Source organism: Chaetura pelagica, unplaced genomic scaffold (assembly GCF_000747805.2).
Source record: "Chaetura pelagica isolate M959 unplaced genomic scaffold, ChaPel_1.0 scaffold153, whole genome shotgun sequence".
NCBI classification, from domain to species: domain Eukaryota; kingdom Metazoa; phylum Chordata; class Aves; order Apodiformes; family Apodidae; genus Chaetura; species Chaetura pelagica.
In genome coordinates this window covers 2127248-2154675 of record NW_009952707.1, presented here as the reverse complement: position 1 = coordinate 2154675, position 27428 = coordinate 2127248, and the positions used below count along the sequence as shown (strand labels likewise).

General features: G+C 35.5%; 1 protein-coding gene across 4 annotated transcripts; it reads left to right on the top strand.

Moving 5' to 3' along the window:
• The first annotated feature begins 1246 nt into the window (after positions 1–1246).
• On the top strand, positions 1247–27155 carry ZNF143 (zinc finger protein 143). 4 transcript variants are annotated; one of them, XM_009994250.1, is made up of 15 exons: positions 1247–1372; positions 2168–2260; positions 2710–2793; positions 3026–3106; positions 4224–4420; positions 7130–7204; positions 11523–11642; positions 12389–12464; positions 14572–14697; positions 17655–17834; positions 18918–19145; positions 20393–20541; positions 22220–22381; positions 23210–23356; positions 26408–27155. In XM_009994250.1, exons 1-15 carry the CDS (start codon positions 1261–1263, stop codon positions 26489–26491), a joined length of 1914 nt encoding a protein of 637 aa, XP_009992552.1. In that variant the 5' UTR covers positions 1247–1260; the 3' UTR covers positions 26492–27155. The 4 variants fall into 4 exon arrangements, with proteins under 4 accessions (XP_009992552.1, XP_009992551.1, XP_009992550.1 ...); XM_009994249.1 differs by having other exon boundaries at positions 1247–1384; XM_009994248.1 differs by having other exon boundaries at positions 1261–1372; positions 2996–3106.
• Positions 27156–27428: the final 273 nt, after the last annotated feature.

Sequence of the window (27428 nt, the reverse complement as noted above, 5' to 3'; positions counted from 1 at the left end):
GCATCTCATACCATAATTACTTAATTTAACCTGCTACAAGCTGGCAGTACTTCCAGAGGTGTGATCCTTGCAGACTGGTCTGGAAAAAAACTTTTTTTAGTGCTAGTTTATTTTTTTAACTGCATCAGTTTTCTGATCTTACTTGCTGCAGAGTACAGAGGGTAGTTATTTTTGTAAGATTATCTAGCTGCTGCTTATTGTTCAAAAAACTCTCAGCTATCAAGAGACTGGGGTGGGGGAAAAGTTACTTTAATGGTGTGTAGCCTAGATTGCAATACCATGTGATTTATTCCTCTCCCTGCCCCTTCCCCATCTTCCGTATGTAAATGTATGTTACATTAGCTGAAGGGCTTGCAAAGCTCACTGACTTTTTTTGGTTGGTTGTTTTTGGTTTGGTTTGGTTTTGCATTTATTTTTTTTTCCACAGTGGTGAAAGTAAACATCTAAGTTAGTAAAATACAATATTATGTATTTCCATTTTAGCTTCTTATTCTGGTGATACTGATAATTAGTAATGGCCTTTTGGATTCGGTAGACTTCCTAATCTCTCATATTGAAACATGCCTGGGTAAAAAAAATCAGTATCCAAAGGGATGGCTATATCTGGTTTTATGAGATACATGCTGAGTTGTGACTGTCACTCACCAAACACTATCCTGTTGTCTCATTAATACCTTTTATCATGAGATACTTTTAATAATTTTCAAGGAGGTATTTACTTTTTTTTTTTTTTTTTCCAAATAGACACCTTTCTGAAAGGTTTAGGGAAGGAGTTGGATCATTCAACCAGATGTACTAATGAAGCACGTATTTCCCAGTGTGTCTGGAGAGATGCTTAATTTATAAACTTAAAGCCTTGCTGTTGTCCCGGATGGCGTGGATGAATTGTCTTCTGTATTTTAATTTTGGGGACAAAAAGATATCAGTATTTACACCAGTCATTTCCACCATTATTCTTTATACATGTGTTGAATAATTCATGTTCAAAAGAAATCTAAATGTGATTGATGTTGCCTGAAGTTCTTAGTAGCTTAGTTAATTGAGGTAATAAATGTACCTATTTCAAATAACTTAATTTCTTCTGAAGTGTTTTCCAGGTAAGTCAGTCACTCATTGCATCTTCTTTATTCAAAAAGTAACATAAAGTATTTGTAGCAGCTGTATAAAAATCTAATAAACTTGGATTGTCTTTAACTAGTTCTGGTTCTGTATTTGAACTTTCTATTTATGTTTTGTTAATACTTTCTTTCTAGGTAGACAATGTTATTAGCTCAGATAAATCGAGACTCTCAGGGAATGACTGAATTTTCTGGAGGAGGAATGGAGGCCCAGCATGTGACTCTCTGTCTCACAGAAGCTGTAGCTGTGCAAGGTGAACCTTCAGGTTAAAATACCTCTTCATTACTGTGTCTTTTCTGTTTGAAATTGAGATAAAAGTCTAAAACTTGCATAGTATATTCTAAATGAAAAATCTAAAATTACTCTTAGTTAACTGAGATTAAGTTTGCTAATTTAATTTGGAAATGAAATGATGTCTTCATTGAGGTAATAGGAGTGTAAATATGCCAAAATAGAAAATAAAAAATCTTACTTTATTCTCATTATAGTTTTACTGGTTTATACTTCATAACTTCAGCTTATATCTAAGTATGTATTAAAGCAGTTGGGTTCTAAAATAGACTGGTGATTTAGGATTGGTTTAAATTTGTTTTCTGACAGCTTTGTTGTGATACTACATGATTAAAAACTTTTTCTTAAACATGTTCTGCTCTAAATAGATTGGTATATATTGATGACAGGTAGTAGTGTACAAAACAAAATCATCAATACAAGTATATATATCATTATTTCATTGTTGATGCTTATGACCTAATTAAAGCTTCTCCTAAAACATCATCTTTGTAGTTATTTATTCAGTGACACTGTAACTTCTTTAGTTAAGGAAAATAATATCCCAGCTGTCATGTTTATGGAGCAAAATCTTGAACATATGATCTTACTATATGTTCAAGGTTCAAAAACCAGAAAGCAAGTAAGAACTGTTTCCTGTTGTTATTTCTGAAATTATAATGCTTTAAGGGGGTGTAATGATTTATAGAGGTGGTTAAGTTGTGATTTTTAGGGTTCGATGCTGGTAATAGTGAATTTGAACTTTTTTCATTGCTAGATGGTGACAACTTAGAAAACATGGAAGGTGTAAGTTTGCAAGCAGTTACACTTGCTGATGGCTCCACTGCTTACATACAGCACAACTCTAAAGGTAGGTAAATTACTAGAATTTGATTGGTGTTGAAACCGTATTCTCTTTTTTAACCCTGTCTTTGAATTGTAAACCGTTTTGGGTTGTGAAGTCAGGCAAAATCTGTACAATTTTTATGAAGTTCCAATTCCAGCTGGGTATTGCAGGTATTACAGTAATGCTATAAAATAAGTATTTCTGCTACTAATAAGATGCAGGTTAAGTCAAAAGTGTACACTGTACAATTCAAGCCCCAAATATCAACATTCTGGGTAGAATATCAGACCTTTTCCATTTTTTTAATCCCAAAATTTTAACAACTCTCTATAGTCATACTGTGCTTGCTCTTTGCCAGGCATTATTTCTTTGTCATAATTATTGATATTTTTATCCCGAAAGTATAAGCTATGTGTTTAAACTGTGATGTCTCAAACAGAGCATTTTTAAAGAATTCTAATTGTGTATTTCAGATGGTAAATTAATGGATGGCCAAGTGATTCAATTAGAAGATGGTTCTGCTGCTTATGTTCAACATGTATCCATGCCTAAAAGCAGTGAGTGTAATAATACAATAAATTCATTACAAAATAATGTATTACTCATGTTTATATTAAGTAATTAACAGTCATTATAATAGCTTGATTTCTTATTTTAATGGAAAACAGTCATTATGAGCTCCTAGGTACTTTCTAATCCTAGTGTTAGTACTTGTTTTTAATCTTTCCAACTAAGGGATTTTTCAAGCTATTGTTGAAGCTCTGAAGCTCTCTTCTTTCTTTCAAACAGGGGACAGCTTGCGTCTGGAAGATGGACAAGCAGTTCAGCTGGAAGATGGAACTACAGCATTTATCCATCATACCTCAAAAGGTAGGTGTTTTTTTCAAGTGTGATATATTGTATTAAAGTTCAGCAAAACTTCAGCAGTATAAAATACGATACACTTTTTAGGCTGTGATGTCATTTAGTGTGATTACTTTTAGAGTAGATTACTTGTTGCTTTTACTTTCTGACATCTGGGAATTGTTGAAATTACACTATTTCAGTTCTTATTTGGGCCCCTATAAACAGAATCAAACCCAGCCTATTTCGCTTTGTCTTAGCCCAGTGCCACATTAAAGTAAGTATATGTGATGTTAGTAGAGAATGTAAGCCCTTACACAGATTTCAGCAGTAATAGCATGTGAAAATGAAAAGAGAAGCTAAAAATCAGTCAGTCCCTTTTGAACTAAAGTATGTAGATATTGACTTGATTTTTAAAGATCATGCTATTGGTGATTATTCCGCTAGGTAGTAGGGCAGAAGATGTGAGAGTTAACAGTCAAGGATGTAAATGTATTATTTTGCATGCTAACTTATGTGATGCATGCAGAAGATGATTGCACTAATCCTGGAAATAGTGCTACTTTTCCACAAAAAGTAAACAAGTGGATATTTTAAGCATGTTTAAAGCAGTGTGCCAACCAGTGATACTAAGAGGAGAGAATGCAATAGAGAGTTTCTTCCTTAAAAGTCATCCCATATTTTATGTTTCTTTGGCATATTTGCATGATTCTGTTCTTAAAATTAGGAGACTTATACTTTCCAAAATCTAAAATATTGACATCAGTACTTGTGTTACATTAGTTTCACTTTATTATGAGCAGATACAAAATATTAAAAAAGCATATTTGTGTCCCTGGTTTCCTTGGGAAATAAAGCTAGACCATTATGAAACTGGGTTTACACTTTTATAAGTGTGCAGAAATAAAGCTATAGGAGGTGTTGTCTTGAAAAAAAATTAATCTTAATCTTAATTTTAAAATTAAAATTAATAGTAATATTTTAAGAGTTTATATTTCTCATATACTCGTGGTCTTACTTCTCAAACATTTCATACATATATGTGTCTTTAGGAGACAATTCTTAAATAGCAGTGGTTTCACATGTAACATGCAAACATTGTTATTCCTTTTCTTACACAACACTTTGTAATATTATTTTTTAGACAGTTATGACCAGAGTGCATTACAAGCAGTCCAGCTGGAGGATGGAACTACTGCCTACATCCACCACACAGTGCAGATGCCACAGTCAGACACCATCTTAGCTATTCAAGCTGATGGCACAGTGGCAGGTCTTCATACAGGAGATGCTGCAATTGACCCAGATACCATCAGTGCTTTGGAACAATATGCAGCCAAGGTATACTGAAAGATATTTCCTTTATCCATAACATCCTAATGTAGCATCGCAAGGTATTTGGTAGCAAAACCCAATTGTGGTCTTAAGAATTAAAATTATAACTAAGGGAGTCTTCAGGTGCTTGGAAGAGAGAACACGAATTTGTATTGAGAGTGCTTCACTGTCAAGAACAGCTCTGCTCTGTAGTGTTGCATAAAAATAGCAAAAGATTGAATGAACACTGAAATAAGGTGGAGTCAGACTGATTTGGAAAGTTATTTAGACAACTAAATATTTTTCTCTTAAATATGGGAAGGAGCCTCTAGAGAGGAGGCTGTTTAGAAAAAAGGACAAAGTTAAATTATTCTTCTTCAGAGACTATTCCTGGATATTCTTATTTTTTTTAGCTTGCATTGTAAAAAGTAGGGCCTGGTGTACTGGGCAAAGGACAACCCATGGTATGAAGTGTAAACTAGACAATTTCACAGTTACTGAGTTTGGAGAAAAACTTTACTTTCAATATTACATTGTAGCAGGATGCTCAAAATTATTCTTGTCTGCTTTAGGGGACTTGTGTAAAGCATGGTGGAAGTATAATAATGGGCAGTGCAACTTCCATAACTTTATAGTTCAGCAGTGTCCCAGTTGCTGCATGATTATAATCAGTGCTTGTATTGCTCTGGAAAAAAGAAGTAGAATAAATTTAAAAATATTTCTTCCAGTGTTACTGGGAGTTGTCATATTTTGGGAGAAGGCCAGTTAAGATAATTAAATGGCTTATACACTCTTCTTTCCATTATACTTCTGTTTGTTACAATTGAAGAGATCCTAAAAGAGCCAGTCAGATTGTATTGTATTTGGCTATGCCTTAATGCTTCATAAAATAAAAGGTAATTCAAGGTTCTTTGAGCTTGAATAACAAGCTTTTCCCTAGCTACTATTTAGTTCAGGTTTAAATCAATCATAATTTTGTCCTTCTTAACAAGCGTCTATTTTAATCATAATTTGTTGTAAGTTTGTTGTGAAGAAGAAACAGAAGAAAAGTAAATATATTTTAATTTTTGTGCTACTTAACATGGGGCTTTTGAGTCTGTAATATGAATTTGTTTTCTGTAGTGTACTTGGTGTGTCTAGGAAAAATTATATTTCTTTTCTCTAAGTTATCCTGTCAGAACCTTATTCTGAAAGGTCCTGTTAGAACTTCTCATGGGAAGTGAGTAGGAGTTTGCAAGTATTGCATCTGTTTTAAGTACAAAAGCAAATACTAGCTCAATCGTCACAACCCTGCCTTTCTCTTAAAAGGAGAAATGTGGGTTTGTTATTTTACTCCATGTCTGTGTATGCTTCTTAGTGAGCCAATGTATATTTTTTCATAGCAGCTGGTATAGGTACTGGAAAAAGGTACAGAAAGGGGCAACAATTATGACCAAATGTAAGAAATTATAGAATTTTATAAAATTTTAAGTGGCACAGAGAAAAGCGGTGACTTGTCATTGTCTTCATCAATGTAAGAACTGGGAACATCAGATGAAACTCTCAGGTGACAGGTTCAAGAAAAACAAAGGAAGAATACTTTTTCAAATAGCACAAAGTTAAGCCATGGCACTGTTGGTAGAATATTGTGGATGCTAATATGTACATGGATTCACAGAGTAATTAGATAAATTCATTGAAGAAAAATGTATCCATAGCTATTAGGTAGAAACATGATTTCTAGTTCAGGAAGTTCCTAAAGCCACAAATTGCTTGGAGGTTGGGACACTTTTTGGGAATGTGTCACTACATGCTTGTCCTGTTTCTTAAGTCTTCTCTAGCATCTACTACTGGCTGCTGTTGGAAGTAAAAAAGGCATAAGCATAACAGCTGAGGTAGGGCTCCTGCCAAACTGTTTTAGAAAAGAATAAAATTACTTAGGCTAGATTCAGGTGCATTGATCTCAGCCTTGAATGGATACAGACAGTATTGTGAATGCCTGTGCTCAGTACAGAGGCAATTAAAGAATGGGAAACTATGCAAAGTATACCTTAAATTAGTTTATCTACAGTGACTAATAAGATACTGCTTATTGAGTTGATGTATGTGTGAAAGTCTCTGGGTTTTTTAAACTGTGAAATTTATATTTTTATTTAAATAAAAATTTCAAATTAACATCTAATGCTCTTTCAAATATTTGCATAAGCTTCTTCAAAGCCAGCAATACCTTTCTCATCCTGTAGACTGTTTTTAAAAATAAACTTATGAAGCAATACACCAGTCTTTGTTTAGTTGTTGTAATTATACTATTTCAAACTGAGATGTAACACACTGTCTTAGGTTTTGAATCCAAAGGAGTTGTGCTGTTCAAAACAAGTAAATTTTGCTTAACAGGGAGTGAGACATATATCCCTATTTTAAGAGAAGTAAACACATTGTTTTTTTCTGTCAGAACTCAGCATTATTAAATTTATTAATGTAATACTTTTGTCAGTCAATTTAACATATGTGATTCTTGTAGTCTTTCCTACCTTGTTTTAAGACACCTTTGAGATGCTCACTTTACCTATTCTGTAACACAGGTGCTACAAGTGGTGATTTTCATGTAAGCTAATGCAATATAAGACAACCATGTTTCAAGAGGGAGCTAGAGAGCTATGAAATAATCAGACCTCAGGAACTGTCTGTAACCCTCTGTTTTTCAGATTAATAAAAATAACCTGTAAATGTTTTTCCCATTTCAACTTTGTTTTTCAGGTGTCTATTGATGGAAATGATAGTGTTAGTGGTACAGGAATGATAGGTGAAAATGAACAAGAGAAAAAAATGCAGGTATGTAGCCCAATAAAAAATAATGAAATGTATCTATTTTTTCTGTCTTCTCAGCAACAGACCTGTGTAGCCATGAACTAGGCTGCTGCTACCCTTCAGAAATTTTAGATCTCAAACCTATACAGATAGGTCATATTTCTCACTTTATACAAGGTCCTTTCACGGGATTTTAAGAAGATATTCTAATACTTACAGATTTCTGTGTTTTTTTCTGTTAAAAGGTAATTTAAAATTATGTTGGATTTCTAAGATTTTTTTTCAGGCTGAACCAAGAATTTAATCAGTAGTGTGTAAGTATTTCAGAAGTTCTTTTCTAGAGAATGAACCAAAATTTATAGTCCTTAAAGCAGAAAGAATGCCCACTCAGTTAATGAATTCCAGACATATGTTTGGAAGCATTGGTGACTTATTTTGATTCCAGTTGCTCTGTTAGAGTCCCTGACTTTCACTGCAGGTTTTGTAAGTAAGCAATAGATAAGAGCATTTCTCATTGTGAATATTTAAAGAGGCAGAAAAATATTTTCATTTCTTTTTCTGTATTTATGTTGTTAGTGTCTAGAATTACAGAAACCTTTTCTGTATAAAAACAGTAGCTTAAAAATTCAAAGGGCAATGGAAAATACAGGTGCAGCTTATAAAATCTCAAGCGTTTTTGCCTGGGATTCATAAAATTATGTAAGGAGAGTGGCATTTGTCATTGTAACATAATTTATTAAAGGAAAACACAAAGCAAAACACATTCTGGGCTTCAAAGAATTACGGCCAATGACAAAATAATAATAAAACCTCTATACCCTCTAATGTTCAAATGACAAAATAAAAAATTGAAAAGTCAGTGCATTGGTTTGTGCAGAAAGGTTTGGTCAGAGAAGCCTTGTTTTTCCTGTTTGTTTGTTTTAAGAGATAATCAACTGGACAAGAAGGAAAGTATTTTCCAAGGTAAAATACTATGAAAGGAAGAATCACAGGCTCACCTCTGACAATTACCTTAAAATTCCATATTCTTCATTTTCTTTAAAAGCTCAGTTCCACAATATTTAAAGCCACAGACACTCCACTGTTGCCTCTGTGTCATGACACTGAAAAGAGGGAACAGCTGATACATGCATTATTCATGGTATTGGAAAATACTCCATAAAATTAAATAAAGCAATTTAGTGGTTTTGAACACTTGTAGCTTGGAATAGGGATGCAACTCCAACAAAAGGCAGAATTCAAGGAAGAGTAAGGCAGATCTTTTTTGGTTTTACTTGGAAATAGGAGCCTCTTAAGTAAAATTACTGTTAACCAGTGTCATTACATGTTGATTTCAGCATCAGCCCCAAAGCAAAGTGAATCTGGAGGTTGTTTTATCTTATGCTTGTATGGCAACATATGCACCATATGGAAATGTGCCGATCTTACGGAGCAGCATACATTCCAAATAAAAAAAGATCTGATATTTCAAAAGGTATTGAAGCTTAGTCTCAAATTCAGACCCTTATTAGGTGACTTCAGTTGGCTAATTGAAGGGTCCCAAAGCTATCAATTATCTGTGAAAATCTTAACCATGTTTCTGTCTTGACTTAAGTAGATACCTACTTGTCTTGATTTAAGTAGATACCTACTTGTAATACATTCTGAAATAATATATTATTTGGAATATATTAGTCTCATATCTAGATATAGTGTTAAATAAGTGTATATTTATAAACGTTTTAAGTTCACAGGTAACACAAGACAAGAACAGATGTCATGCTGCTAAGCAGTCATTCAGACTTGCATGTGGTTGGGTTTTTCACCAAAGAAAAAAGCATGGAACCTCTCTGTGATTCCTACTTGTGAAAACAAAAGACTGGATGTGCTCAAATGGATATCACACGCTATTTCCTTTCAAACCAGTCATGACCATCTGTTCATAATAAAAGCAGAATCAAATTACTGAAGTTTGTATGCATACCATACAAAACCATGAGATCTTTGTTACCTTTGTTGTTCTCCTGTGTTACCTGTCTGAATTCAGGATGCAGTTGTGATTTTTTAATTTTGTCTATCTAAATGTATTTTGAAGCACACAATTCCTCTCAACAAGTTTCACGTTGTTATAAAGGTGCTTTATTTGCTCTGTTCTTCTCATTTTGTGCCTCTTAACATCTGAATGTTTTTTTAGTTTCTTTAGAATGTGTTATCTATTAAGCACAGTAATTTTAATACTATGTATGTCCTTGTTGAATTATAATACTAACTGAATTCTTAATAATCCTGAAGTCATACCAACTAATGTATTGTGAAAAACACACGCTTCTGCAAACAGTTGTTTGAATGAACAAATGCTTGTGATGTTCAACTGATTTTTTCTTAAGTGCTCTGTTTTATTCCCACCTCCTTCTTTGTATCAATCTTAATCTGGGTAAAATTATGTCTGGTTATTTCCTTACAGACATTAGCTCATTGATTACAGAATTTGTTTAATTTTCTTTTGAACTTTGACATACTTCAGCTTTATAGCAGATCTTAGGAACTATGTACGTATTTTTATATGCTGAAACAATGAAGAAATACTAGCAAGTTTACTGACAGAGAAAACAAATCAATGCCTAAGGGCAGGTGCTCAGCCAAGCGTTGTCTCCTTGATCCCTAATGTATTAAAGTGACTTTTGTGATTCATCATATTATACGTTAAACAATAGTAATGGGTTTCTTGGTTCATGAGGTTATGATTTTCTGCATGATTCCAGGGAAGATTTTTGAAGTGGTAGAGTTGTACATTTTAGTTGATTAAAAATTTAATGTTCATCTTTACTTCTTTAGTCTTAAGAACAGCCTGAAGGTAACAAGGGGTACCCTCCCTGAAGAATTCATAGTCAAGTTGTTCTCAATCAAATATATGATCTATCTGAAGGAGGAATTAGAGGTCTCTGTGCAGTTGCAGGGGTACAGTGTCATTGAGATGAGGGCAATGTGGTGGGATAGGTCTGATGACTAGAGTGCTGCAATGGATGGATACAGGCTCTTTAGTTAGGCTCAGTGGGGAAAGAGAGGAGGGGGAGCTGCCCTTCATGTGAGAGAACAGCAGGATTCTGCTTTGGGCTGGGGAATGAGCCAGTCAAGAGCTGATGGGTCAGAATTAGCTGACAGACCAGTGTGGGTGGTGGTGTGGTGGCTGTCTGCTACATAGTGCCTGATCAGGAAGATGATGAGGCCTTCTTCAGACAACTGGAAGAAGCCTTGCTGACAGGCCCAGGTCCTCATGAGGAATTTTAATGGCCTCGATATCAGGTGGAAGAGCATCACAACAGGGAACATGAAGTCCAGGAAGTTTCTGGAGTTCAGAGATGGCATCTGGCAACTTAAAGCAGGTTACTGAGCAGCTGGTGAGGTGAGGCACTTTTCTGGACTTCCCTTCAGGAATTTCCATCCTTAGAGATACCCAGAACCCATCTGTATATTGCTTTGAGCAACCTACTACAGCTGACACTGTTTTGAATGGGTGTGGTGGACTAGAAGATCACCAGAGGTGCCCACCCACCTCATCCATTCTATGAAATGTTCTTTGGACAATTCAGAATAGATTTGGATCTGTTTAAAAAAGAAGGATGGGCCTTTTAAAATAGTCTCTATTACTTTGCCTCAAGTTGTATCATAATGTTTACATTTGGGCTTCTGCCTCTTTCTTCAGTCTGTATTCATGTTTCTTGCGTATTAGTGTATGAATAAGCCTTTAAAAGGGGTTTAAGTTGCATCACAAAGCTCTTTGCATATTTTCCTGTTGTATCATGCCAAGAAGGAGAGTGGAACCTAGCTCAATTGCTCCAATTAGTTTGATCAAAACACATGCACCACTGACTAAGTAAAAAGTGCTTTCCTTAATTTTCAAAAAGTGTTAATTATAAGTGCATTTAATTATTGCTTGGCTTTTGTATTAACTTATCTTTGAAGTTGGTCTGATTTATGCCTAATCTCCCTTAGGAACAGATGCAGTGCCTTAAGTGTAATCTAAGCCTCTTGTGTCTACTAATTTAGTCATCTTTCCATTGGACTTAGATTAAAAAAATTTTTGTTGTTATTTGGCTAATTAATGCATGCTTTAAAATTTCCTAGCTACGTGTGAGTATGTTTAACAGTTGCTCTTTTTCCTTTCATCAGAATGTATGCTTTCTAGGGGTTTTTTTTGCTTTATTTACTGAGGACTGAGAAATTCATGGCATAGCAAAAGCACACAAGAGAAACCTGTCAGAATCAGCTCTGGCTTGATAGCAAAATAAAATGTCTGACTTTTCTGATCCATTGTGGCAGGGATTTTTAATGTGGTTTTGTTTTATTTTTTTTTAAACTTAAGATTGTTTTGCAAGGACATGGAACAAGAGTGACTGCAAAATCTCAGCAGAGTGGAGAGAAAGCCTTTCGCTGTGATTATGATGGCTGTGGAAAACTGTACACAACAGCTCACCATCTTAAGGTGATGAGATATCAAAAGAGCGTTGCTACTTTGATTTTTTAATTATTTTTTTTTTGTCAGATTATGTAGTTGAAAGTAACAAATTAAGACAGCCAGTTGCAGTGGTGTTGTTCTGTCAAACGTTTAATGCATTTCTTTACAATAATTGTTTGTCCCAGGTGCTCACCTGATTTGGCTTGGTGTTCTGGGTAGAAGCAGGTGTGAGACCATGTTAGGCTCCTATATTGCCAGCATGTAAGAAGTCTCTTGTTGAGATAGTTTCTACTAGCAGTGTCACAGAAATTCTGAAATCCAGTGTTTACTTTATCTACTTTTATGTGTGTGCATGATCATGCAAAAATTCCAAGTTTTGAAAGATTTTACCATCATAATCTAGCATTCAAAGTGAAAGCTAGAGCATCTTTTCTTTACAGGTGGCAAATCCTTAATTATTTTCCTTTTTTAAATTAAGTAGAGGAATTACTGAAACAGTAAGGGTGCAAGGCTGTTCACATTCCAGTGACAGGGACAATTGTTTCCATAGTCCTGCTGGCCACACTATTGCTGATACGAGCCAGGATGCTTTTGACTACCTGGGCACACTGCTGGCTCATATTCAGCCCATTATCAACCAATACCCCCAGGTCCTTTTCCACCAGGCAAAGTTTAGGAAAAATGTCATTACCATATTTCATTTTTTTCTTAATCACAGATGATGTAATCAGATACAACATGAAATTAAGGCAATGTATTGCATGTCTTGACAGGTGCATGAAAGGTCACACACAGGAGACAGACCGTATCAGTGTGAACATCCTGGATGTGGCAAAGCATTTGCAACAGGTAATCTTTCATAGACTAGCTCCTCCTGCTTGTTAGTGTCTTTCTCTGTATAAAGGAAGTTTTTAATATTGCCTTTTAATATTGCCTTCTTTACAATGAAGTAAAGAACTTGGTTGGGACAACTGAAAAAAAAATATCATTTCAGCTAGTGTAGCATAGAAAGAACAGAGATTTTACTCCTAGTTACTGAAGGAGGAATAAGGTGAAACACTTGACACTTTCCTTACTCTGCACATCATACTACAGGTAGATTTTATGTTGAAAAAATATGTCTTTATGAACATGAAACTAATAGTATGAGTTAAATGAGGTGATAATAAGAAACTGAACCTATTGGCTAGAGGTAAATACCTGATCTTCCGTTCCAAATTTGAAAGGAGCTTTGATGGAAGATGCTGTTTTAAGTGTTCTTCATTGAATTTTATCAGTGACATGTCACATCTAAGTGCATTCTACATTTCATAGAGACTATGCTGTTCATAAATGATGCTTTTCTCCCTGAGATGTTAATTTGATTGTGCAAAATGCAATTATGAAGAATGAAACATGAAAGAAAGTGAAAGAACAAAACTTGTTTCATATTTTATTCTATTACTTTGAATGTAAATTAGTATGATGCTTAGAAAAGCTAGGCTGTAATGAAAAAACCAACAAAGGTGTTTTTAAAATAACTTCATCTGATCGAATATATTAAATACTGTTTCTTCAAACAGAAACAATTAAAAGAAATGTTGATAAGAAAGGTCAAAAGGAAAACAACCACACATTGCACCTAAGTGTAATGGCATAGTGTTTGTAAAAGGATTTTAAAACTACATAATTAAATATTCTCTTTCATTGCAACAGACTGATCTATGGCTATAAGCAGCTGTCTACCAATACCATTTTTTTGGTCAGAGCCATTGTAGCACTTTCGCTCAGTAATCCTTGCCTTTGATAAAATTCATTTTAAGTACTCAGTGCTCTTGATTTAAATATTAAGAACTCTCCTGGGTTGGATCATGAAATCGAGTTGATTTTAGATGTAAGATTCGTATTATGCTCAGCTTGGTAGACATGCTTTGGCTTTTTAAAAACATCAAGAACAGAAATTTCAGCTGTTTTAGGGAGAACACACTGTGAAACTAAAGCAGATACCATCTGCTTACAGACTGTTACTTTATTTTCTATAAATATATACATCACTTGTGGACACAATTCAAGTTCATTTTCTAAAAGGACTGTTTCAGGGTGTGGGAAATGGTTCTTCTTCTTCCCCACATAAGTCTAAACAAAATGCATTTTAAGCCAGCAAAGGCCTTCTGCTGATTGTACCCAGCTACAGACCAAAAGCAGGCCTGCTGCTCAAGGACAGACAAAAGCAAAACAACAGGCGTGATACAAGACAGGGAGGAAGGGCAACAAGTTATGCATTGCCCCGACTAGTTACCGCCCTAACTAGGGACTCATGGATGCCAACTTGGCTCTGGACAGTGACACTGGCTGGACAGGGGGGTCATGGGGGTTTAAAAAGGTGGCAAGTTTTTTAGTCATGACCTTTTCACAAAGTGCAGAAAGGAAAATCTTGGTAAAATGCATTTTGCAAAATAATTTACAGAGGGCCTTATCCAAAGCTTGCATTAGGCTGATATGGTTTTAATGATTATGAATCCCTAAAAGTAATCTTAAAGGGAATGAGTATCCATGACTACTATCAGCTTCATTAATGGTACTGATTTTTGTATGAGCGAAAAATTAAATGTAATTTTTATTACAGTAATGATAAGAAAAAAAAAAGCAGATTGAATACAGAGCTTAAAGCTTCCTCAGAAGACTGAATAAATATTTGTCCACATTATAATCATTGCAGTTTATCCTTTTGAAGGGAAGGAGAAGTGTTTTGGGAGTGTACTTTCTTCATAAATGAAGGATGAAAGAATTCCTGAACATTATCTAGAGTTCTGCTGCTTTGTATGTAGAATGAAGAGCTTGTGAAGAGTGAAAGAGCAAATTTTACTCATCAGAGAACTACCTGATTGGAATGACAAGCACAACTTTTGATGGTGATGGTTTTATGAGTATCCTAATTTTGTGCTTATACTATTCTAACATCCTCTTTGATTTTCAGGTTATGGGTTGAAAAGTCATGTCCGAACACACACTGGTGAAAAGCCTTATCGGTGCACAGAAGAAAATTGCACCAAATCATTCAAGACTTCAGGAGATCTGCAGAAACATATCCGAACCCACACAGGTACCAGTACCGCCACTTTTTGTAGTTGTTGATTTGTTAATTCATTTAGGGAGATTTTTTTTTCTCTTTGGTCATTCTGTGACGTTATACTTATGGAATCAGCCTGTGTATATTCTCTTTCTGAAGCCCAGTGAGCTCATCAGCATTTCAGCATGGTAAGCATTTACTGCAAATCCAGCATGCTTTTCTTGGAAAAGCACTTAAGCATTCACACTGCTATTGCAAATGCACTAACTTTTAGCAGTGCATCACTTACATTGTCACTGAGTCACTTTGTGCCTTTACAGTTTCATTTGCAGCCGTAACAGAGCAAGGCACTTTTCCTCAATAATATGACTTGCCTTTTAGAAATGACATTAGTGTGCTTAAGTTTTGGTGCTTTAAGATAACTTGCATGCCAGCTTCACAAAGGTTGATAGTTCTGAGTTTGTTGTTAACGTGATTTCCCTTCTCTTCCTGCAGCAAAAAAAATAGCAAAAAGATCAGAGAAAACCAACTGCTATTAAAATTTCCTAATGCATAGAAAAACCCCTTAACATATTGTATATAATAAAGATTCATTTGAAAGCCAAAAAACAAATAATTTATAGACAGCATACTCTATGCTCAGCAAAACTCTACCCCTACACACCCATGCAAACAAGTTTGCACCATGTTTTTGTTGTTCTTGAGATCTCCAAAACCAAGAAAAAAACCCCTTAAACATAGGAAAACTAATCAATCACTTACTGGCCTATTCCATTAAGTGCATTTACTTGCCTGCTTAGAACACTGACAAGTTTTTCCACTGAACTTTCTGAATCTTAAGAGAGTAAAAAAGAACAAAAGAACTATTTTTTTCTCAGGTTTAAAAGAACAAAGGAAGGGGTTAGGAGGCAATAGAAATTATAAAAACTCAATATTACATTGATATAATTTTGCTTTCCTGGACATTTGTATTCAAAGACAGTCTATTTGGATTAGTATTATGATGTTACATCAGTCATCAGGATGAAAATGTAGATGTGACATCTGTTTTCAGCTGTAGAAGAGAACCAATTGACATTATGGTAGTACATCAAGTACAGACTATTAACTGATTTATGCAGTATGGACAACAACCTGATTAGCTGTAGACTGTTGTCTTTACTTCTCTATGGCCATAGAGGTTGTATGGTAATTTAGTTGTTTTAATCTAATTTAGCAGTTGAGACAAAAGACTAGCCAGCCCTATATCATCATTTACGCATTTGATCGATATTATTAATACAATAATAGACTCCTAACAGTCCAGAGACTGGAGTTCAGGGGTGTAATTCTTTAGATTTAGGAATAGTTGCAGGAAGCCAAAGAATGAGATTAAAATTGCACGAAGTCTTTACGCAGACACGTGGAGCAGTGTATGCTCTTACCCTGCACAAGCTGCAGCAGTGCACCCGATAGAGACAAGGCTGGGCTCTGCCAACACTCTCCCGTGGCTCTGAAAACTTTTTGTTCCTTTGTCACCCAGAGCAGGGTTAGTGCTCTCTTAATGTTCTGCTTGTTTTGGCCAAAAGTGATTTTTCCCTCTCAATGGCAGTCCAGTCTCAAGTGTGTTACCATCAAATGCTTGCCTTGGCTTCCTGCGTGACTCCCCAGACATACAATCTGGTGGCAGAAAAGCTGGTGTGGATGGTTTCTTGTAGCTGCTGTGGGGTAGCGCTTGAAGGCTTCTGACTTGCTTTGCATTCCTAGTGTTAGGAAATCTCAGTCACCTGGAAACAGGTCGCTTTTCTAACAGGTACATTAGAAACTTAAAAGGCTGGCTTCACCAACCGGTCGGATGACATTCCTCTGGGCATTCTTTCAGAGCGATCTTTTGTGGTTTCTAATGCAGGGTCTGTTGTTGGGCAGGGTCGACTCTGCAACCCTACTCTTTTCAGGCGTGATTTGCGGTTCTGTGCTGAAGCAAAGATTAGCGGAGCCATGGTAACACAACACTGAGGCAGTGTACGCTTAGTACACACTCTGCCTTGGCAGGAAGCTGAAAAACCTTCCCGAAACAGCTGCCCAGAGGAGTGAATTATAGTTTCCTCTGCCAAGGAGCTGACTTCTTTGGAGTTTCGTGGTATTAATGTCTCTAGGACAGTTTTTTTATTTCTGTCTCTAAGTACTTAATGTTGTATCTGTAGTGGTAATCTGCCCTCTCTTGCTCTCAGATTCTTCTCTTTGGTAAGCAGCAAAGTGGGTGGAATGTACGTAGCTTTGGGAAATGTGAACTTCAACGGGACAGTATGTTGGTGGCTCACTCCAAAATTAACCCCCTTCATTGTCTGTGTGATTTGATAGATCTGAAAGATCGGGGGTATTGGGGTACTAGACAGGGCTTAGCCTTATCTAGTGTTCCTGGTGAGATGTTTTGGTGCAGTCATATAAGTCATTGTGCTTAAACCTGTGTTACATGAATAGTCTTATTTTAAAAACCTGTATTTATGGTTGCTTTGGTTCTGGGGTTTGAAACTTCAGGGCTGACTCCCTTTTAAAAGTTGGTTCTTCTCATGTAAGGCTTTCTGTAATGAGTTTTACTAATCAATTTGTATCTTGGTTATTTGCTGAATCATGAAGGTTTCTCATTTTATAAATTACAATTGACAAATGTACAAATGGTACAATACACTTGTATGTATTCAGGAGACTGTTAAATACATGTTAGAATATGGATAATGTGGAAGCATCTGAGTCATATTTATACATCATAAAGTGCTAATCTAAATGCTTCATAATTTAGCTTACAGATTGTATTATTTAATTGACTTTTGCCAGCTTTGGCTGTAGAACGCTCCACAGCAGTGATATTTCTGTCTGAGGGTCTCAAAGAGAGTATTAGCTTTAGATTCCTAGTTTCACTCTAAGTGTAACTTAGGATTTCTGTTCTTTTATAACTTTTGTATATGTACCTTTTTTTGTTTTGTTTTGTTGTTGCTTTTGTTTTGTTCCAGGTGAAAGGCCCTTTAAGTGTCCATTTGAAGGATGTGGCAGGTCATTCACAACATCTAATATTAGAAAGGTTCACATCAGGACACATACAGGCGAGAGGCCTTATTACTGTACAGAGCCAGGATGTGGGAGAGCTTTTGCCAGTGCAACTAATTATAAGAATCATGTGAGAATACACACAGGTATACGAGTGTTGTTTTGTATTTTGAAGTGGAATCTGCTTGGAAGAGGCTTTGTCATTCTACTTGTGAGCACTGTTTTGGTGCATTGTAATTGGGTACAGCTGTGTTTATGTGACCTGGCATGCTGCTCTTGCTTGGGTCCCATCCTCCCCTCAGCTGATCATAGTTAAACAGTTAGGTTTCCTGCCTTACTGTCAAGGTAGAATAATTCTGGTTTGGATACAAAGTTCTTTAAAATTAATGCAAAACCTTGTCTTCAGTGGACTTTGGGCTAAATCCTTAATATGGTTCTGGGGCTTGCCTCCAATGTGAGCTTGACTTTGGCTCACTGTTGTGAGTCTCCTGCCCTGTCATCCCAGCTGTATTTTCCTTGCTGCTAGAGTGCTGGTCAAAACCTTCTTTTTGTAAACTGGAGGTAAAAATACCCAACTTCATTGTCAGGGGTAATCAGCAGAACTAATTGGCAGAAATTCAAAGATTCTAAAATGTAAAAGCCAGTTATAGACATATCATCTTGGTAGCCTTTTATATTTTATAAAAGCACAAATTTTACAGAGGTACATTTTGTATCTCAGTTTATCTTTTTAGATTTTAATGTAATTCGGACATTTTTCAAATTGATTTTTAATTGAAATAATTTTTTATATTAAACCATAATGATTTAAACATATGCTTCCTGTAGATGTCTTCAGTATTGGACTCAAAAGTAAGGGAAATTTTACCAGTGTATCAGCATACCTGATTATTGGGAAAATACGGGGCTTGCAGTAATAAAATAAGAAAATTCTCGATACAGTGTCAAACTGACATCACAGCTTTCAGCCTGTTTCATTGTCATCATCAGAAGGATGTTTCAGACAGAATGACAGGGACAAAAAAGGGCCCAGCTTTTATTGGCAGTAGTTTTTATAGAAGACAGTGAGTGGCTGCATTGATAAAACTTTGTGAGCCTGAGCTTCATTGTTGCCAGTGAAACTGAAGTATGGTTGGTAATGAAAGTGTGTCACTAAATATAATTTGTTGACAATTTTTTATGTGCATTCTGGATAGAGTTCTCTTTATCCCTTTTGTTTTTCCATACAGGGGAGAAGCCCTACGTCTGTACAGTTCCTGGTTGTGATAAACGTTTTACAGAGTATTCCAGTTTATACAAACATCATGTTGTACATACTCATTCCAAACCATATAACTGTAATCACTGTGGGAAAACTTACAAGCAGATATCTACACTTGCTATGCACAAGCGGACAGCACACAATGACACAGAGCCCATTGAAGAAGAACAAGAGGCTTTTTTTGAGCCACCGCCAGGTTAGTTTCAGTCTTTGAATGTGTTGTTGTAAAAATATAGTCTGGGTAATATTTTGATGGGTTTTTTAATAATCAAGGAAATGAAAGCATAGATAAAAATCTGAAGTACTTAATAAAGTTATTTATCTTCTTTATTGGACTTTTTAGTGTGGTAGGCAACTTGTAAACAGAAACTGAGAGAGTAACTGCCCAGATCATAAACTCATTTAGGGAAGTCCTGAGGATAAAAGAGGTGTTTGAGCTGCAGTCCCAGCAAGCCTGCTATAAACATGAATGTGAGAAGGGACCTTAGAGAATCTAAAATGCTGATGTTCATAACCTACAGGATTTTTCTTAGGGATTTTTCAAAGAGTATGTATAACACCATGGTTGATGACAGTCTTGTGAAGGAGTAAAGGCACTGCCTTGAGAAATGGAACTTGTCTTTGCAGCACCCTCGTATTGGGCTGATTTTGCTGCTGTTAATAGCAGTTTCTGTAAACTGTCCTAGAGGCAAAGATGAAAATAAACTCGTGCTGCTGTACTTAGAATGTGTTTTTCATGGTATCTTGAGTATTGAATCCTATGATTATAAAAGATCAGACCAAATGAAGTACCGTGATAGGAGAAACACCACCTGTTAGTCTGCGATTTTTAGATGTGACTGAGGATAGAAAACACACATGAAAACTGTCTTGGTCAGAAAAGTTGCTTTACTACATGGATGTGGCAAACTCCACTGAATGCCTCAAGCAGATTTGCTGTAGTCTAATTCCTCCTTTCAAGGGAATGATAAGATTCATTTGCTGAAGTTAAACATTTATTAAGATAATGAACTTACTTAAATCTTCACACAAAGGCATCACTGTGTTCTTCTGTATGTTTGTTAATTAATAACTCTTTTAAAGACCTGCCAGCTGTGTTTGCATGGAGCCTTTTGTATGGAGAGGTTAACATGTAATGAATGACTTAGAAATGTTTGTCACCATTTTAATATTTTCTTATAAACTAAATGTGTATTTTCTTTATGTGTAGTATTGCTGTGTTAAAGCTTACTGCTAAAAGTAAGCAGTTGTTCTCAAAACAACAGACTTTCTGACTTGCTTTTGGTATCTTTCCTTTTATTTTTCTCAACTTTCTACTAAAATTTTTCTGTTGGAGTGTTTAAAACCTCCAGACCAGGCTGGCACTTAATTGTTGTCATGGGGTCTCTTAGCAGCATTTAAAAGTGTATGAACTATCCTCTTTGCCTTCTTTGTATCAAATAGGTCAAGGTGAAGATGTTCTCAAAGGCTCCCAGATAACCTATGTGACTGGTGTAGAGGGAGAAGATGTAATTTCTGCACAGGTGGCTACAGTTACTCAGTCAGGATTAGGTCAACAAGTAGCACTAATATCCCAGGATGGAACCCAACATGTAAGTAACCACAGTTTTGAAGAGCTGGCAGAATATGTTGAGGATTAAGGCAGGTGTCTGCAGATACTCCACTTATGTGCTTTCTAAAATTTTTTAGGATTGCTGATAAATACATGTGTGGGCTTCTTAAGGAAAGAAGCTTCTTTGGAGCTGGGTCAGGCCATTTTTAGGGTTGGGTTTCCTGTGGAATACCTCCATTAAATATTCTGACATCTTAAACTGTATTAATACAAAGCTAGATATTTTTTTTTAAATCCTTACTATCTTTGTCACTCTTAAAGTAGGCATGGGCTGTTAACAGTTGTTATATATACAGTCTAGTTTCTGAGTTTTCTCAGAACTCCCTGATTATTAATATCTGATGGTTGTTTTCACTGTTTTCTGCACACACAGTAGGGGGGTGTTGGGGTAGGAAATCTTTCTAGTCCAGGTGCTCACTTCACAAGCAGTTTGGTTGTATGCAGTTCATACCATTTCCAACATAAAAAAGAAGATAAGGGGTACTTTGATACTGCAGTTGAAAAATCCTACAATATATTTTTTTAAGGATTCTCATGGATATGTTTTTTAAGGATGTCATATGAAATTGCATTGGAAAGGGATTTCAACACAACTCTTCTGTTTAGCTATGGCAATAAATCAAAGGCATATGGGGGAAAGTTTATATTTCGGCTGCAAAGGTAACTGAAATGCCAGTAGCATATGAAAGATATCTTCTAAATTCAAATTGGAAATGAAATATTAAAGAGGACTGTTATATTTCCAGCCCTGAACATTGCAGCAATACTAAGTAACTCACACTTTTACCCTATAAAATGAAGGCCTCCAGAAACTTTGACATGAAATTCCTGCATTTATTTAAATAACCTTTCAGCTTGACTTTAGTTCTGGAATGTTTTATTACCTTGTAAATCAGACATTAAAACATTTATCTGATGTGCTAATGCATTTATACTGGAGACATCAGGCAGCAATTTATGTAATTAATTTTTAATGAATTGTTTATTTGTGGTTTAAATTCTAAGCCTTCCTAGGCCTTTTTAGTATTGCCATTAAGATAAAAGTAGGTCAGGTGGTACTACCTTGAGTCCTATTGTCTATTGCATAAGATGCATAGATAATCTATCATGCAGTTACTTGGGATATGATTAACATGGATCTGCAGAGTCTGGGGGCAAGTATGCATCCTTTTTCTTATTACTGAGAGCCATAATTTAATTTTTGTAAGCAAATAGGTCTGTCTGAAAGGTCATGGAATATCACATCCCAATCAGTAAGATGAATGCAGTAAGGGCTCTTTGTCCGAGATGGGGACTTGGCCAAAGAGGGACAGTGATTCTCAAGGAGTGCATGAGCATGTTGGTCAAGAGGCTGCTAGAGCTTCTGGGCAGCATGTTACTAAATTTTCCCTGCTGTTAGGATCAAGTTTCCATCTAGTTCTGGATTGTTACACAGTTTTGTTTCAGATGAAGAAAGTGAAGTAGCAGGGGTATTCCTGTTGAATCAACTGACAGGACTTTTGTTTGAGAAATGCTGTTACACTCCAAATGATAATCAGCTTTTTTTTTTCCCAAAAAAAAAACTTACATGAAAACCTGTTGCCAAAAGCTTGAGACCCAGGTGTGACTTGAGCAGCAGTCAAACCTTTTTTTACTTCTGGAATGACTTTGTGTTTCAGGTCAACATATCCCAGGCAGATATGCAGGCCATAGGCAATACTATCACTATGGTAACACAAGATGGCACCACCATCACAGTCCCTGCCCACGACGCTGTCATCTCTTCTGCAGGAACACATTCTGTAGCAATGGTTACTGCAGAAGGCACTGAAGGGCAGCAGGTAAGATACTATGCTGCATACTTGTGTAATGTTTCTTTATATAAAATAGTCACTTCAGCCATCACAGTTCTGTCATTCACATAGATTTAACTAAGTACAGCAGTTTTCAACACCTGGCCATAGCATTCCCCTCATGAGAGTATGATGTGTTTGCTCCACGGCTGTACATCAACATATGGCAGAACATTTTATAAACAATAATTTGGCAGAAAGAAAAGTAAATAGAAAAAATAGGTACCAGTCTGGTAATTCATTTAGGCAGATGTCAAATAAGACCTAGAAATGCTGTTTCCCCAAAGTCCCATAGTAGATGAGTGGCAGATCCAAGAAAGGAATCCAGTGCAAACTGCAACTTTATCACTTAATATTATGGGACTGTAATTTATTTGGCAGATAGGAAACACTTCTGTAGGTATATGCTTATGGTATTTTTTAATATATAAATAGATAACTCTTTTAGTAGAAATATAGTGATACGATTTTTATTCTGTAAGTTAAAATACATTCCAGTGTTCTAAAAGTACACTACAGGAAAATTAAGATACTTGTTAATCACCATGCATTGTAGGTATAAATAATCATGAGCTTATAAGCACATCTGTTGAACTTCTGTGCAGTTCTGATGCTATTTATATTTTTAGAGCTAATAGATAACTTTGAGAACACAGTGATTGCAACTTTTCTTAAAAAATGTGTCGCACAATAAAATTATGCTCATGAGTAATCACAGCTTTGAATTTAACTCTAACTTTGAAGATAACCATTGTATGAGGACAGTAACAGTAACATATCTGTCATCCAGTTGATTCTCTTCCTTGGGTCTTGAAGGTTGCTATTGTGGCTCAAGACTTAGCAGCATTTCACAGTGCCTCATCAGAAATGGGACACCAGCAACATGGGCACCATTTAGTGACTACAGAAACTAGACCTGTTACATTGTTGGCTACATCCAATGGAACGCAAATTGCAGTACAGGTAAGATGGTGATAAGTGTTTTTTGGAGTGTTCCTTAATTCTAGAGCTAGGCTTCCTTGAAAAAAACAAACGAGTCAGTGACCATATGATCTCATACTTAAAATAATGCATAGGATTAGGAATTTCCAAATCTATTTGTAGAACTTCCAAAAAAGGGGATTTGAAGGGAGAGCCAAACTTCAGGTCACCTGAATTGTTCACAGAGTCACAATTTTTTAGCAGAAAAGCACTTTCATTCATCCTTCAGCATTACCTACAGAGCTGATACATATAAAGCCAGACTCTCAAGGGTAGATTTCTAGGAACTTACACAGGTAAAATTACTGAGTTTATGTTTTTTGAACCTTGAAATGCTAATAATAAAGTGTGAACAGAAGTTATATAGAACTATTCAAAATAAAAAATCTCTGGAAATAGTAACTTTCTATTTATGTGTCAAACCAGCGCAGTACGAGCAACAGTCTCTGTAAATAGTTTCTCACATTGTCCAAACACTGCAATGAAAGAGTATCATTTAAATTGGGCTAATTTAAAAGAAGGTGGAAATCAAGCACAAATTAAGCTTTTATGTAGGAAGTAACCAAAACTAATACCTAGACAAGTATTTTTGTGAGTAGTTTATTCAGAGGTAAGCTCAGCTGGACTGGAAGGTTAAATTAACCTTGAAGTGCAAACAATGACCAGTAATGCTTGCTCAAGCATTAAATTAACTACATGTATATTTTATTTTTGTTATGATGGTAGGTTAATAGAAGCTTTTGGAAATGTTAAATCTGGAGAACTTAGTATTTTTAAAGTTCATCTCTTTAATGACATTTCAGCCAAGGTTCAAATGAGTGACTGAAGGATCCTACAGAAATTCCAACTCCAAGGACAGAAGCCAATTCTAAACTCAAAGTAAAGTAAAAGGAGTTGAATTAGTTTAAATGTTGGGTTCCATACTAGGATCAGTCCTGCAAAGTGCCTAATACTTTTAGTCCTCCTCATAGCCCTCTTGATTCTGTGTTAAACTATGTGCATAATAATAAGTTCAGTGGGAATGTAATGAAGCTACTTTTGTATTCAAATATATTGTGGAATTAGGACTCAACACTGTGTATTTGATCCTGTTCTTGTCTGGGTATCACCACAACATACGTGTTGTTCTAGAAAACATGAGAAATCACAGGAACCATACATCCTGAAACAGTATACAATTAGGAGGAGGATAATTTTCATTAATTTCATTCATAGAGAAAACCATGAATTTCAAAAGGATTTGAGTATATACAACTGTCTTGAGTATGGTTTGCATGATGGGCTTTCACTTTGACAAATACCAATGTGAAAGAACATCAAGTGTGGCTATGCAAAGAAGAGATGCTCTGAAGAGTTTCCTAGCAAATCAGTATTAAGCAGTTTAAGTTAATGTGTACATGGAAGGTTCTTGGAAATAGCTTCAAATAGGAAAATAAATGCAAAAAATGCACTCAGAAATTTCATTTCCAGGCAGTAAAACATACTGTGCAAGTGGAGGTAACAGCAACTTAAGTCAGGTTCTTTCATATTGTTCATATTTGCTGAAACTGTTAAGAGATCAAAACCTTTGAGCATTTGAGTCTCAGGATTAATGCTGTAGTCTACGTGTACATATGCATGGTACTCTCTGAAGAGCTCAGGCAGAAAGGAATTGTGTTAATATCTTCATGCAGAAATAAGGGATTGTTGTTTTCCCCTTTGTTAAATGGGAAATAGAAAATTGCATGCAGATTGAACAGCTGTGAAAGTCAAGCAGCTCTTAACTCGGGTCTTCTGAGCTAAGTTGGCAGAAATCAAAACTGCATGTAAGAAAAAGCATAGCAAAAGGCAACAGTTCTCATGAGAGAAAGAAAAAAAGTAGCTTGCACCCTCAGCAGTGTATTCTTTGAATGAAAGACAAATGCAGGCACTCTCTCCAATGCATCTCTTTTGTTACCAGCAGTGAAGCTTTTGCTGAAGTATCTTTATATTAACTAAACTTAAAATATACAATACAAATAGAGAATTCAAAATTAAAATATTATTTATTATTCATGATTTTGTGATTTCTTCTATTTTTTATTTTAATCCATTTGGTTTCTAAAGATGAAGCTAGGAGCCTCATTAAAGTCCTAAAGAGGTGGTAACAGATGTCTTCTTGATTTGAGTGGCTCCAGAATGTGAATCCAGTAACTGTAAAAACAAGTCACAAGCAATATCTAGAACTGTCACATTAGGTCTGTCCATCTGTCAAATAATCTGGTTTATACTTTTCACAGTCTCATACATCTTTCTCCCAAACTAGTAGGTAATGACCAGCTTCACATTTTTGTTAGGTTGAGGTTGTCTTCAGTGTTCAAATCACTGGATGTAAGTGCATGGTGTACATATTATGAAGCTCTCTGGATTCTTTCCCAAAAATGTGTCAAGTTGTCTTTATTTAGGGTTGGTTGCTTCTGACAGTGCCAGGTACATTGATGGCTTTGTAGTTCTAACTACAAGATAATTTCCTCTCTAACCAACTGTAGAATGGAACAGTGTAAGGACTGCTTGTTTTATACAGTCAGGATTCTGCAATAAGTGTACACTTTTAACATATATTAATGTCATATGGTGATCCAAAGACCTGACTTTCTGCAAGAGAATTATGAAAAATGAAGATGTTAAAATGTAATTCAACAGCCACTGTGACTTCTGAAAGCCTTATCTTAGTTTTGTTTTATCTGCCAAGTTGAAATATCATCGTTGAAATATCAGTCCTTTTTGTGTAATGAAATAATGTTTACCATGCAGCAGTTCTTAGAAGAAAATGTATTTGGTAGATACATAGACACTGAGTTTAGTCTGCTATCAGAAGCTGCTTTAACTGTCTTGCTGATTAGATAGCTCCTAGTATATATTACAGAGGTGTGACCCTACTGATCACACTTACTGGTGCTAAAGTATTCATCATATCAAGATATACTGTTTAATCTTTAATTATTAATCTTAATACACATTGATATCCATATGTAACATTCTGAATTTATTTATGTTTAAATGCATGTGTTTCAGCTTGGAGAACAACAGTCTCTGGAAGAAGCCATTAGAATAGCCTCCAGAATACAACAGGGTGAAACACCAGGGATTGATGATTAACTTCTAGAACTGCTACCAGAACAATAGAGTGAAAGGTATTTTATTTTCAATCAACAAAGGTCCATGCCAGCAGCAACCCGTAAGAACTTTGAAGTTCCCCGCTCATTGATACTGTGTACACATTTTATGCAAGAGCGAAGAACGTTTTGTAAGTTTTGTGTACATAACCCTTGGAAAGGACTGACTTCATCTACTTCCAACCATTGTATATTCAGGACTATGGAATTAGGATTATATAGTAAATTTCTTTGTTATCCTTTCATCAGATTTCAGACTGGTCTACAAGCAAGTGAAATATTAAATAGAAGGATTGGAATAAATTTTCAATGTTATGTACAAATAATGAAGGCATTACTGAAGATTTCAGATGCTTAAAATACTATTAAAAATTATCATTTCAGGAACCCCTACAAGTAATAAAGGTGACAAAGCCTTTTAAAATTGCATTCCATAAATGGAAAAGTTATTGATTTTGAGCCTACTGTAAATTTTCATATTTTGATTTGTTTCATACAGATTTGAGTACTCTTTAGATGATCCACCCCATCTCATTCATTGTAAATACAGACTGTTAATGCTGGAAGTGCTAATTATATTATCTTTAAATTGCATTATGTACAAAGGAGAAACTTTGGTTGTTCAATATTAAAGGAAGTAAATCTAATGATTTTGTTTCTTTATATGTTTTACTTAAGATGTTACTCTCAAATTATTATGCAATAAAATATAGCAAGATTGTATTGTCTAGATAGGATGATATTGTCATGTGATGTACTGGTTTACTTTTTAATGAGACTGAAGTTCAAATTATTTATTTACGGCCTTGTATAAATTTTTCCAAAGTTTATTTATCGTAAACTTAATTTTTGACATATTAATTTTTACGTTAATCCATGATAGTGTACTAAGTAATTAGTGTTAATAGTTATTTTAAATA